The sequence below is a fragment of the Numida meleagris genome, chromosome 13 (assembly GCF_002078875.1).
Source record: "Numida meleagris isolate 19003 breed g44 Domestic line chromosome 13, NumMel1.0, whole genome shotgun sequence".
NCBI lineage: Eukaryota > Metazoa > Chordata > Aves > Galliformes > Numididae > Numida > Numida meleagris.
Window position 1 is genome coordinate 9024210 of NC_034421.1, and position 14393 is coordinate 9038602.

The 14393-nt window shown below is 41.3% G+C and overlaps 1 protein-coding gene across 2 annotated transcripts in view; it reads right to left on the reverse strand.

Moving 5' to 3' along the window:
• The window catches only part of CDR2 (cerebellar degeneration related protein 2), a 13689-nt gene continuing 395 nt past the window's right edge, over nt 1100–14393 (reverse strand). The window contains exons 1-5 of one of the 2 annotated variants that reach the window (XM_021412087.1): nt 13039–13122; nt 10015–10127; nt 5837–5985; nt 5400–5564; nt 1100–4210 (exon numbers count right to left, since the gene is read on the reverse strand). In XM_021412087.1, coding sequence (XP_021267762.1) covers nt 3346–4210; nt 5400–5564; nt 5837–5985; nt 10015–10053 — 1218 coding nt within the window. In that variant the 5' untranslated portion in view covers nt 10054–10127; nt 13039–13122 and the 3' untranslated portion in view covers nt 1100–3345. Of the gene's footprint in view, nt 4211–5399; nt 5565–5836; nt 5986–10014; nt 10128–13038; nt 13123–14393 lie in introns of those variants that run through there. The other variant, XM_021412086.1, reaches the window with a different exon arrangement.

Consider the following 14393-nt stretch of genomic DNA (forward strand, 5'->3'; position numbering starts at 1 on the left):
ATCCCAGGTTTTGTTAAATACCAAGATGCTCATGCATTAGTCTGAGCATTACAACAGCCCTTGCTGCCTTCCTTACAAAAAGGGTAGTGATGTTCATGGGCACGTGAGGGCAGGGAGGGAGGGATACAAAATCACTGTCTTTAAACATTGTATGACATAGCAACTGTTCTCACCTGGTGTCTGTAAAATGAACTGTCTGGAAAAGTACTTACATTTGAAATAGATATGGAACAACTACTGGATGTCTTATTGATGTGGGTTTTGGTTGATGGAGTTTTTGCCTTACTGTGTGCAAAGGTAAGTGCACCACAGGGAAGACATCCAGCTGCAGTGATCACACTTGGCAACAATGTAAAACCTCTATTTTGTGTAACTTTTTTAAAAATAAAATTTTATCTTGAAGGTCAGCTGTGGCATCCTGCTGTACTCTGCCTTGTATTTGCCCAGGAAGAAATGGAAATGATCTTTGCTCCTTTTAGAGCCCAAAGGCTTACAGAGGAAGGAAAGGTAAAGAATGTTTTTAGTAGGTGCTTGAGGCAGATGGCAAACTGCCTCCTGACTTGCTTTACTTTCCTACTTGCGTCACATTTTTTAGGATGGTTGTCAAGATGCAGCCCCTTGCTCAAGGAACGATAACTGAGCTGCTTCTGTTCTAGGTTTGTCATTCAAGCTTAACGGCAGTAAGGTAAGGAACACCCCTGACAGAGCTTTCGAGCAGTTACTTTACTGTTCATGGGCTTTGTTTTCTATAATTTCCATCATATGAGAAGCTCAAGAAGATTCTATTAATTTCATCTACTTATGCTTAGAAAGGGCTCTGTTCTTGAGTTAAATAAGCAGATTAAGATCAGCGTAAGAGCAGTGTACCATACTTGGAGCATTTTGAACTTCTGTGGAAAGTACTTATTTCTAAACTGCTAAAACCTCTACCTTAACTCATACACTAAGTTTATTAACTGCTGAAATCAGGCAGCTTCTGCAGCCTTTGTGCTGGGTGTCCCCGTGGCTGACACTTACCTAGCTTGACCCCGTTGCTGTAGCATGACCTACAGCTGTGTCCATAAAGCTTATCCCTGAGAAAGCCACAGTCCGAGAGAGGTTATAAAACAACAGAGCCTTGGAGGCTTTTATTACAGGGTATGTACAGTTAAGTGTTAAAGTACGCTACAGTACAGCCAGAGCTTAGCAATGGCACAGGTGGTCAAAGGCAGGTTACGCTACAGAAGAATCATAGTTGTGTGGAAATCTGAGAATGTTCTGTATATTTTAAAAGGTAAAAAATACATAGAAAGTGCCTTGTTCACCAACAGTATTAAACCACTGAAGATCACATATTTAATCAGAAATTCTGTGTTGTTTTTACACAACTTCTGGTCCCACAGGTGTGGATCCCCCACCCCCCAAAGTGAATAGCATCAGTAATAGATTGCTTGTGACAGCCAGAACACTTACTCAAAGTTACTGCTTTCCAGTAGAAAGCCTTTAGATAATGTCAATCCAAGTGCTAGGGAAGCAGTGACAAACAGAGCTAACCTGGTGGCAGAACAACAGCTCTCCTGCCTTCCCCCCCTCCAACACTCTTTTTGGAACAACACTGACAAACACCACGAGAAACTACTTACTCGTCATTGACTTTCTAGCACAGGCAGGCCTATCCTTTTCTACTTAGTATAACTTTTTTAGAATAAAAATTTAATGGGAACTCCATCTCAGCTATCTGGGAACGATCTCAAGACTAGATAATGCAGCTGCCATCTGCACTGAGTTTACTGTTACAAGATAAGCACAGATAGGCATAGTTACTAGTTACACGTGGAGCTTGACTGGCTTATTTATTTGCTTAGAAAAATATTTACAACATTCAAGTTCCCATTTTTAAATAGTTTTTAAGAACGCAATACATGTTTTTGAGAAATTCCCACAATACAGAATCTTAATACTGCAAATGAAGGACAACTATACACAAGCTTAACAGGGTAAATAAGGCAGACAGCTGTAATAGCAGCAGTTGAACTAAAGCTGAGAAGTTGTCAACACTTCCAGCTGTTTGGTATATTGCAGCAACTCAGACAGGCAATAAGGAAGTTCCCAAGAAGAGCTAACCAAATTAAGCTATGAGACCCTGTGTAAGAAGGATGTCACCTTTCCTGGTGCCTTCTTTCTCCTTAATTGCTTAGCCTTTGTTTTCCATTCTTCACACTTCAAAGCAGTTCTAAAGAATGTACTTCTGCATGTTTTGTTTTTCAGAATTTGAATACCTATGAGCTACTATTAGGGAGTGGAGAAGGAAAATAAGAACAAGAACACGGCCCCACATTTTCAGTAGGATATGTTCCAGCAGTGTTGCATCCAGCCTCCCACCACCCCAGAGGCAGCATGGAACAGGTTCATAGAAGCTGACAGTGGAAGTGATAGGCAAACCTGTAAGATAAGGCTTTACCTGACCCGTCTCCTTCAAGTACTTGGAGTTTGTGGTAGGTAAGCTTAAAAGCTCTCTCACTGTAGCAATTCTACTGCTAAAGTTGAACAACTACATTGCAACTTTGTCTTGCCAAATACACACTACTAGGTACTTCGCAGGCCTCTCACCAAAAAAAGAACAGTAGGTCCCAAATAACATTATCTAACAGTATCTTGCCTTAAGACAAAGTCCTCTAAATAAGAAACCATACCTAAACAGCCACACAAACTTCATGTCAAATCCTTTCTCAGTACAAAGACACTTATCCATAGAAGAGCTCAGTTCACGTGAAAACATGGCATTAACTTAACCAAGCACAGTGCAAGGTGCTGTGCTAGCTCTCCACCTCCCTGCCAAAGCAAATTCAGCTAGATTCACTAACGTCATTCTTGGGACTCAAGGAGAGGCTGCCTGTGATACTGGTCTGGGGCTTTTTGTTAATTTTCTACATAGTTACAGGGCTAGATGATCACATGCAAGACAAAGAAAAGCTTTTGCCTGATTCATTGTGAGAAGTACTGTACAGATTTCTTTGCTCTGTTAATTTGAAGTGGACTAGGGAAACTATTGTTAGTTTCTTCTCTGACCAGAAAAGAAGTGTAGTATTAAGTAGCATTGTAGAATTAAGCTACAATGATTGTTTGCTTTACTAGTTTGCGTGACAGTGCTAAACAACATTACATCTATTGCTACGTTGGTACAGGGACACTGCTAATCTAACTGGCTTCTTAACTACGTGTCTATGAGCCAACTGAAAACATTCCTTTTGAGTGCTAAAAGAAACATCTGTGCAAGGGGTCTTCTGACATTCATGTAAAGTTTTTCCCCCTTTCTGAACAACAAATTAGTCACCAACAACAAATCAGTCATCAAAACATCTAACATTACGGCTGAGAAGAGAGGGACTTGTACTTAGATCTGTGCTCATCTATTTCCTCCTTTGTTTTTCTGATACAGCTAAAGATTTCCTTGAAGAGTGCTTTATATTCAGGAAGAGTATTTGTGGAGCTAAGTGATTCTCCCACATTCATGAGTTCTTGATTGTTAGCTGAGAGGTCATACTGGGTATTCCCCACATTGTCTTTAGAATACTGCTTCAGCGTTTGTACAGCCTTGTGTTTCAAAGAATCTTCATCCATTTGACACTTCTTCAAAAGTTCCTCGTATTTCACTTTCAGAGCATTATACTGAGCATCAACTTCATTGAGTACAGAGATTCCTCGCTGCTTCACAGCTTCAGCTCTCCTGATACACGTTTCTTCATGGCCCCTTAGAATGTCTCCCCCTGCAGCACTACTCAGGAAATTTTCACTGCTGCTTCGCTTCAGCGCCTTTTTGTCAAGTTCAGGGACTGTCAGAAGCCCATCATCAGCCGGGCTCTGACCAAGCTCCCTTTCTAAAGATTCCTTAAATGAAATGAAAAAGGATTCTGGCACTAATTTCTCTGCATTATGGAGCGTGTTTTCAGACTGAAGCATTTGTCGCATTTCAGCTACTTCCACTTCTAACTCCTCTGCACGAGCCCGATACAAGTCAATATCAGCAAGCCTCTGTTCAAGGTCGCAGTTTTCTTTCACCACAAGACTATATTCCTCTTCCATTGTCACCCTCTTCTCTTTTTCTAGGTTGAGCTGGGCTTGCAGAACCGTAACAGCCTTCTTCAAGTTCTCATTTTCTTCTTCCAGAGGATTTAGCTGACTATCCATTGAAGTAATCTTTTCTGCAAACACGTGATCATAAACAAAATACCTGAGGAAACAAAAGCAAGGATTATTATTAGGAAATACAGCTGACCACACCTAAAGTTTTCCTGTCCTAGGAAACCAACGACAGTTTAAACTGTATGTTAACATATCAGAAAGTATACATAGCAGCCATTGTGCCAACCTAACAGTTCAGTTAATAATCATGATTGGAGTCTGTAGATGCTTCATACGCCATCAAGCCTCTCAGCTCAAGCAGCATGGCAGCTTTTTAACAGGTAAGTTTACTGAATAACAAGATCTGTAAGTTTTAAAAAATACTGCCTTCACATACTATGTGATACTCTCTGACCTTCAGATTTTTACCACATCTCTCTTACAACTTGTGTCACCACTGATTGTGGAAACAAGCTTCAGAATGGACGAGGCAGTTCTGCAGAACGGTAATTCTACAAGCCTTTTGCAGTTTGAAATAATCCACTTATCTTTTGAATTGTCACCAACTAGCTCCTCCTTGCTTGCATAGACTGTTAATTCCTCGGTCTTACTTGCACATAGTGCTGGAAACCCAGACACAAATCCTGTTCTCCTTGTCTGCAGAAGTGCTTCACTTCTTATATTAGCTTCTAGCAGTGAAGACAGACTGAGACCATACCCCAGGTGACTCCTGATGGGCATCCAGTGCAGTTCAGCTGGGTAGAACTGCTCTAAATTAGAAAGCAGCCCAAAGCTCCAGGCACCATTTTGCCAGATTAAGTGCTGTTTTATCCGGCTTAAATTCAGCAAAGCTGCTGCAGCAAGTCCACCCTAGATGAAAAGAAGGTACCCACAGATGTCCAAGGAAAGAGTAAGTTACAGAAAATATTGTTTAGGATAATATACTTGGTAATTATCTGTGTTTGTGCTTTACCTGACTGAAAAGAGGGAGGTTCAAATCCTTGAAGGCTTTCTAGGCTACAGTTTCATACAACTGGAGACTTTGGGGGTAAACCTGTCAAGGTAGAGAGTGGAACATACAGTTCCTCTCCCACAAAGACCAGTACAGTCTGCAGCCAGAGCACACCAGAAGCAATGACAAGACCACGCACTGCACAACTGTGCAGATATTTTTCTACTAGCAAACTTAAAAAGCTTTTCTGCTAGCCTGTTAAACTCCCATGCTTGTACCTAGTTTTTTGAAACTTTGCTTAAAATAATTACAATATTCTGTTTGCTATGCAAGGTAAGAATCTTACTGGCGAAGGTCATACAGCTCTTTCAAACACGAGAAGCTATGCATTGATCTTGGCTGGTCAGATCTCTCATGGTTCATCCGGCCTTGTCCAGACTTTTTCAGTTCTTCTACTTGCCTCTGCAGGTCATCTATGTGTGTCTGCAGATTTTCAATAGTCTCTGTCAAGCTGAAAGTGAAAGACTGCTGTTAAAACATTTGATTGTTGAACCGAGGACAGAGTAGTTCCCATCCCCTCAGCTTCTCCTCTGAAGATTGCTCTTTGGCCACAAAACACCTTTAAATAAAAAAACCTTTCAATTTAAGAGTGTTGTAGAACAACACTAGACAAAAGTAGCCAAAAGTAGCCATCAAAAACTGTACGTATACACCTGGATTACTGTTTTTTGAATTATCAGCTGAGTGGAGAGGCGATATGAGGATCTAGCCTAGGTTTGTTACCTTAGTATCTTTTGTTGTGATGCTCTACTTTCCACCACTAGTTTTTGGTTAGTGTCTTCTAGTTCTCTTGCTGTCACATCCAGCTGTTCATAAACTTTTGCGTGTTGATCATTCATTTGACGCAGGAGCTCCACTTGCTTTGTGAGATACTGCAAGACAGCATTGCTGTTACAAGTTTATACTAGAAATACAATGATGATAGGGCTACTATTCTGCATTTTTGTTCACATTCATTAAAAAACTGCTATGTTTTAGAAATGTATAGGTTCCAGTGGTTGCTTTGGTTACAATTCAGTTGAAAAGGTGCAGTCAGTATCTTAGCTACCTCTCCTGCCTTTGTCACTGAGGTCAACACAGGCTGATCAACCAGTCCTTTGTCCAGGTGAGTTGGGTCAGATGTGCAAACTATGTTTATCTGTTTAGCTGTCCTTTCTGTAGTAAGCTATTGCCAGTTCTACCACAAACCCATCTGGATTGGGTTTGTCTGTACTGCAGTCATTGTTAATTCAGCCACAAACCTGGATTTCAACACAGTTCTTCACAGAGTCCTTCTAAAAGTTGCAGTGAACTCCATCGTAAATTTTGTAAAGTTGACCCAACAATTTTCTTAGCATTTAAACTGAAATATTGGGTGGCACCTTTTTTTTTTTTTTTTTTTTTTCCCCCCCGAAGCTTGCCTATGTTTGAATCAGCATTAGGTTCAGCAAAACAAATTTTAGGATGTGGTCACACTTGAGATTCTGTGGACTACTATGTGTCAGGAAGTAGAACCAAACTACTGGATGCAATCTTTAATTACCTACATGGAACTATTCCAGTCACTGTAATACTGAACAAAAGTCTCCTGCACTTTTTTTTTTAGATACAACTCCACACAAAGTGATCTCATTTTAAACCCCTTTAGTTTTATAGTTAACAAAATAACCAGTTAAGCTTCTAGAATTATTTCAGAAAGCGTGTAATTCTCCATGTAAGAAGTTAACCATCACCTAAGACTTCCAATACAAGTGCCTTATATCATCCCACCTAGGGTAGGACTGAGCCAGTTTCGGAAAAGAAAAATCAACCCGAACAAGAATTTGTATTAAACAGACTTGAGAACAAAAAAAACAACCCCATAAATATTAAATTCTTTGTTTTTACATAGAATTTATTTCATAAAATAAATTCTGTATTACTACATACTAAACGTAGGAACATCTTTTGGACTTGCAAGCAGAACTACATCTCGGTGCACACTGTTACATACTCAAAACTTTTAATATTCTGCTTAACCTTTTACCTCCTTAAAAGATCGATGTGCTTATATTTTAGGCGATTTAAGAACAGATTATAAGTTAATCTAAGACTAGTAACTGCTGCATAGACTTCCAGAAGATCAACATGATAGCAGTTGGCTAGATCCTTCTGCAGCCTGTGTGCACGTGACAGGATTTACACAAAAATAGTACATGGATTAGCAGCAGAATCTCAGCGTGACCCACTCCAGATTAACTTTTCCTGTTGGTCACTCTCAGAGCGAGAGATCTTCATATTTTCTTCAGCAGGACTAGAGAGGCTGAACACAGAAACCAAGGTTTTGGTGGCAGAATTTGACGACAGCACTTCTCACAATGGGCTTTTGTGGAAGTTTTAGCTGAACGGAAGATGTGAAATGCTATTTTCTTCATCTTGTGTCTTCAGCATCTCCAGTGCTGGTATAAAGTTGGCCTGGTGTAACCAGAACACCAAAACAAAGTATAGCTCTGGTGACACCTTAGGAGTTTGCATTGTTCATCCTGCAGAACAGCTGAGCACCTATCATGAAGCAGCAGTTGAGACTTGAGGCACTCTGCCACACGATAAAAGGAGAGTCACTGCTCTGCACTCAAGCTTCAGAAATACTATGATGCAGACAGGGACAAAGCTGCCCTTTCAATCCAGCATTTATTACACCTACAGTGATTAGTTTGTGGAACACGTGTCAGCACAGAGGTCAGATATAATGATCCAAGGCAGTAAAACACTTAATATGTTAACTTTTAATATATCAACTGTAATCTTAAGCATCCCAACGTCTTTGACCCTTCCTTTTTTAGTGCAGACAACATAGTACCGTATTTCAGAAAGATTTCTTAATCATTCTGAGAAAAAGTTTGAGAGTTTGCTATCTGTAAGATATGAATTAGTAGGGGAAAAAAAATTCATTGCTTTTTTGTACTGAAAAGGCTAGTCTAAAATCTGTCAAAGTAGCTACAAGAACAGTTGAAAGAACACCTGTATTGCAGAGGCAAGCACTTGAAAATTAGGAGCATCAAGGATAAACCCTGGAAATAGCACTTGTACATTTTATCCTGTGCAGAGAGGAATTCCTGGTTCCCATTGGCTAAGCCAAGCAAGTTAAGAGAATAAATAAGCCTGTCTGAACATATAAGGACATGACCCTGCTACACACCAGCTACATATCACTGCTAGAAGGACACTTCTGACCACTTCCTTGTGCTAAAGATCTCTTACATAGAGAACTGAGGAAAAAAAAAAAAAAAGCTAACCAAAATGAAACAAGAAGTTCTTAGCCGAATAAACTGGCTAAAACCAAATGAGATACCACGTCCTTAATTGCACTAGGCTATTTCTGTAAATAAATGCAACTTAGCAATCATGTCTTTTTCCATATTTCAAGATGGCATTATAATACAGCTGCTGATTAAGTAGCTCTGCTCAACCAGCCAGGTTAGTTGTCTACTGCAAAGTTAGGCTTTGTTATTTCAAAATACGTTGTAACTTCGTTAAACAATTCCTTAAACATGGTTGTCATACAGGAGTTGAACCTGGAGTAGGATAGTATTTGTATAGCACACTTTAAGGTGTGCTATACAGCACACCATAAAGTGCTCTCTAGATCTAAAGAATCAATCTTTCCTGTAAAAGCACTCATGTCAATGAGTTAAGTCTCTTCAAGTATTCACTTATGCAAACAAAAAAAAAGGTGCTATAGCTTTGGTAATAAATACAGGCCATTCCACCCATCGTGTCATTGAATGAATATGATAACAAAGACATAGTTTGACTCTTCCCACTGTTAAGTGGAAACATCAAGGTATAAAACAAAAGTGTCTTATAAAACAAACAAAAAGCTGCTTATTTATGTCAATATGACTAATTTAGGAAACACATATATATTTCTAAGTCTCAGATTTAGATTCTTTAAATTGCCTGTTGCTACAACAGTAATAAAGGTTTAAGCCCTAAGCTGCAGCTATACAAAAATAAATACTGTGGCTGTAACCACAGAAGTAGTACTTGCACAAATGAATTCAGATTTTGTAAGAATTTAGCATACACCAGTCACAGCCTATTCCCTGTGATTCATACCAGAGCCAAACTGAAACGTTGGACTACATTTCCATTATACTGCCAGTGTAATGGAGAAGTATTGAATATTTAATAAATTTAATTATTGGAGACCACAACATTGCCCTCAAATAGCTAAAAAAAAAATCATTATATTGGCAAATGTTAGGTCTGCAAGAATATAAGCACTATTAAAGAAAAGAAGTTGCCAAAAATAGCGAGGATTTTCCATGAAGTAACAGAGATGAGTGTTTCCAGAAGGGCAGTTCTGATTCTCCCCCCCAACATATGTAAGTATATACCCACTACATCCTGTATTTAGGTACAGTTATGTGTTAGTTCTTGTTGATTTTTAACTGAACTGAACTGTAGTTCCCTTTCACTCAGTGGAAGTACATATCCTCAAATTTTACTTACATCTTTATAACGCTTTTTTGTCAAGCGTTTAAATTTCAGTGCAGTAATCATTAATAATAAAAATAATACGAAGATGTTCATTTATTCATCATATAATTTAATATCATTTTTACCCGACAAGACCAGCAAAATTTAGCAATCACATTCCTGAAATAGCATGTCTGTATAAAAAGAAAAAATACCAGTCGTGTCATTATACAAGCCGAATCCAACAGGAATTTTGTGGCACAAAGACTCCATTAATGAGACAAATGGGTCTAACAATGATCAAAGCCTGTGCAAGTTTTTGAGGTAGCAGAGGCAGTTAAAGGCTGACACTTTCAAGAGAAACACTGAACAATCAGATGTTAAGAAATCAGATCTCTCGACTTACGTGCTACTCTGCTGCACATCTACAAGACTGACACCTGGATTACTGAAATACTTACCTCTATCTCCTGCAGTTGCTCTTGATTTGTTGCATACATTTGCTGTAAAGATTCCTCTAGTTCGGTGTTGCGGTCCAGTAGCGTCTTCCCAAGCTCAGCAGCAAGGTGAAGATCTAAACAAAGAAGTCACGTTTGCACATAAGGTACGGAGCCAATGGCATGATCTGTTTTTAAAGTATTTTAACCAGATACTGAGTGGAATTTTTTTTTTTTTTTAAATGACTGTGGTACCCAAAAATGAAGTTAGCTTATAGATAGATACACAGGCCGTTCAGATCCCATCTATAAGGCAAAGTCTAAGTGAGTCCTCAGACCTGGAAGATACTCCTCTTCCATGGCCCTTCCTTGGGTCCTGCAGCCTCAGCTCGGACGCAGGCAGCCACCTTCCCTGTGCTCCCGTCCACCTGCCCCGCACTGCGCGCACCTCTACTCACAGCTCCTATTAACTATTTCACTGTGGTTGCAACAGTCATGTTTTAGAATAATACGCATAAAATACCCCTTAAGTGCTCATCGTGTTAGACTTGGGCCAAAGCTGACTGTGCCCTCATTTACTTTGCTGTTCTTCCCCACTACCCCTTCAGCAAGGAGCTCAGGTCGCATAGGATCAAGAGCAAAATGAAAGCTCCAGGCGCTTTATGGTGAACTAGTAATATCAAAGACAGAAAGCTGTTCAAGAAATGCAGCTATCCTGCTTTTCAAGCTCATAAACCTAGGAGACAGCAATTGCTTTATGTGCTCCAAAACACCATTTTAAGTGTAATTTGTTCTCCGGCACTTAATCTCTATTTCACTTCAATCACCTCCGGGGTACAGTGACTGTAGTTGTTTCAAATTAAGAAATAAGTCATCTGAACACTCAGGTCCTTTCTCAAGGGAAGCAGCATGAGTATTGCTGGATGTTTCATATTATTATGCTTAAAGACACATGCAGTTTAAAATCTAATGTAACGCGATGAAATCAATCCAGTGTTATTGCTAAAATAGAATTACTCTGTGCAGGTATTACATGTTCCAAATCCAACAGATCTCTACCATCTGACTTTTCGCCTCCTTTCCATCACCTGGGCCTGGCCAGGTTTCTCCTGCATGCAGGGCAGCCTTCTTAGTTCTCACATGGGTAGGACTAGCATCACTAATGGGAAAGAGACAGAAGGAAATTCAAGAAAAACCTAGATTCTCTTCAAGAAGCCTTAAATGAACACACGAGACATACTGCATCACCCACAGTTGTAGTTAAACAAGATAACGTTCAGCTTTCATTTGATTAAGATGCCCTTGTTTTAACATGTTTCTCATCTCTTCCCTGCCCTTTCCCAGTCCCCTTATCAGCTGGTCCCTGCAGCAGACAGAAGGCTGTTCCCAGACTGCTTTGTGCTAACCTTCGGTGTGGCAGCCTGTCTGAAGTCATTACTTGGTCCAGATACATAAACCAAAGACTGAATTCAGACGTAACAGACAAATGTTCCTGCTGACTTGTCTATGTAAGCTGTAGGTGTCCAGTCCAGGACAAACAACAGCTGTGGTAGTCATTGCACATTCTTTAAGGTAGGAAACAACAGACTGTAGCTGACAGACTCTTTGAATAAATTCCACGAGTGTTATTTACAACAAGTCACCCTGTACACAAGTTCTTGCTAGAGCTGGGAGCCGCGTGGCTCACTGCTTTATACTTGCAGTTTATCCTCACATAGCTATTCTGTTGTAACACCCCTTGTTAAGAAACACAGCCTACTTCAGAGCTTTTCTCCCAAAGTTTAAAGTATTTGGATAAAGAAACATTAAGTTTTTCCCATTTTAACACAGAGCTCATACGCTGCTTATCCATGGATGGATCACCTCCTAAGCAGCTGAACACCAAGCTGTTCTATCGCATTACGGAGTACTGGAGTCTTCAAACCCACTCAGCCCTCCTGTGAACCAGGACTCTGTTTGACTAAGTTCTCATGCTACATAAATCTTCACTGGTACCCACAATCTTTAAGGTCTGTCAACAATATTGGAATCATTCAAGACTATTATTTTATTTTAACAGAATAGAATCTAAAGAGCTTTAACGTAATCCTCAGTCCTTCTCAAGACCTAATGCGTAATGGTATTACTTGCTGCCATTTCCCTTCCCAAAGGGAAAGTTTCTTTTTATGTTTAAATACATTTAGAAATAGATAGCTCCACTCTTAAATGCCCCCACACCTACTGAATTGAGAGGCATATCTACATAGTGCTTTGAATACAATGTGAATAATAGAATTCACTTCATTGTACTTAAACACTCATTCTGTTCATTAGAATGGCAGAAGCACAGATGAATTCCCATGGGAGAAGCCTACTGTTTGGCAATGTGGCAGTTTGGTTTTGAGGGGGAGAAGACGAGTTCAGTGACATGCAGCAAAACCCTACCTGCTACCCCTGGAACGGGTAAGAACTGCACCAATCCGACCTGTTCTGAAGTTGCAGTTTACTGTGCACCCGTTTCTCTACATTGGAAAGCACCTACACTCCCTATGAAGAACTAATTTTAAGTCAACTGTAGAATATGCTCTCCTGACACAGCAGGAAAACTCTTCATTTGTCTTTGATATGACAGTAGAAGCACGCAGCGCTTTCTCTTTAGTTTATGTAGTAATAGCTCTACAGGCAACAATTTTGCATTTTTCCTTTTCACCATGAAGATGTAAAGAGGCTTTTAGTAACACAAACAGCACACGCACATCTTAAGAAGTCATTTTAGTAAACCTGCTCAGTCTCACTCATGCCATCTAACAGCCCATCAGAAAACCAAACAGGATTTTGGTGATGGATCTCCCATGGTGTTTAGAAGCCCTCACTTACAAGCACTTCTCCACAACCTTTCGGCAGTGTTTCTGTAGTTGAGAAAAAGATAGAAAATGGTACTAAACTCTATTTTATGCTTTATTACCCATCTAACGAAGCAATTCAGGTAATTTTTAATCTAAAAATAAGTCTATTCTTTTCAGTAGCAGAATGCCTTAGTAGTATAAGATGGGTAAGTTAAAGTTTTACCATAAAATTAAAGCCTTTGTTTTTTACTGAGCTACACATCTGGTACTTTGTGTGCAGATTCCTCTGCTTTGTTAAGCAAGTAGCAGCAAGGCGTGAAGAAGAGCGGTCCCGTAGAAGAGTTCTTTCCTGAAGGTCAGCGTGCTGCTGCAAAAGACAGACCTTGCAGGAGGGAAAGCTGTTCCCATCCATACGAGAATTCCACAAGCGTTGTTTTCACCGACACCTGCCAGAGGAGTCCACCTCCTGCCAAGGCAAAAGCTTTTGCTGCGTACAGAGGCAGGGGAAGTTTGGCCAGCCGCTGCCCCGCGCTCCTCAGCAGGATGGCAAGGGCTGCAGGCTTGTACTGCACTGCCTGGCTGCTCAGCAATGCGTTCTCACCAACACGCTGCTGGGTTTGTAAATGCACACTGACTGTTTGGGTTGTGAAAAGTTTCACTAGAGCCTGGTAAACAACTTTGCTGTTCCGTTTACATGCACTGGTATTGCTCAGTTTTAGAATGAGGAGTATGTTCCAGACTGTAAAAGTCAAGCGCAAGAGAACATTTCACAGATGTTCCCTTACGGAACTTCCCTGCGTTTCAGCTCGCCCGTCAGTTTGTTTTCCTCCTTTCCCTTTGGCAAGCTGTCAGTCACTTCCATTTGGTTTTGCGAGAAGATAATCCTGAAGAAGAGACGGTTCTGGTGCTGGGAGAGCAGTCAGTGACCTCTGAGCGCACCGACCCCTGGAATGGAGCGCTGCCCGCCTGCTGCGGCAGGGAGCCAAGGGTGAGTATTCACCATGGTAGAAAAAAGTGAAGTTAAAGCAGTAAGGCACGAGATCTGGCACCACGCAGCACGGATCCACTCTGCAGGTCTTCTACCCCACCAACACCGACGCGGTAAAAACACCAACCCTTGTCTTCAAATTTTCAGCTCATCCTTCTGACGGCAAGCAATGGCTTCAGGCTCGCATTTAAATGGATCGCTTTATAACCTGTAGCGGCGACAGCATCTCTGCGCAGCGCAGCCGCCCAAGCCCACGCGGAGCAGCGCGCTCCCGCCTCGGGACGGTCCCCCCCGCTCCGGAGCTCCGCGCTCAGCCCGTGCGGGACTCACCCGCGGCCCGGCGCCTTCCACAGCAGATGCCGGGTTAGCGCCCAAACGAAGCAGACGCCCGTCCCGCACACCGGCGAGCTCCGAAGGAAACGGCGCGTTCTTTCCGTGCCGCGTCCGCAGATGACTTTTAATGCAGTTACACCGCCGTACGCCCGCGACTCCACCGGTAACGTTTCTCCCTTCCGCGGGGTCCCGCCGCCCCTACCCGGCCGCGCCCCGCTGGGCGCGGACCCCGGAGCCGCCCCGATGCCGGCAGGGGC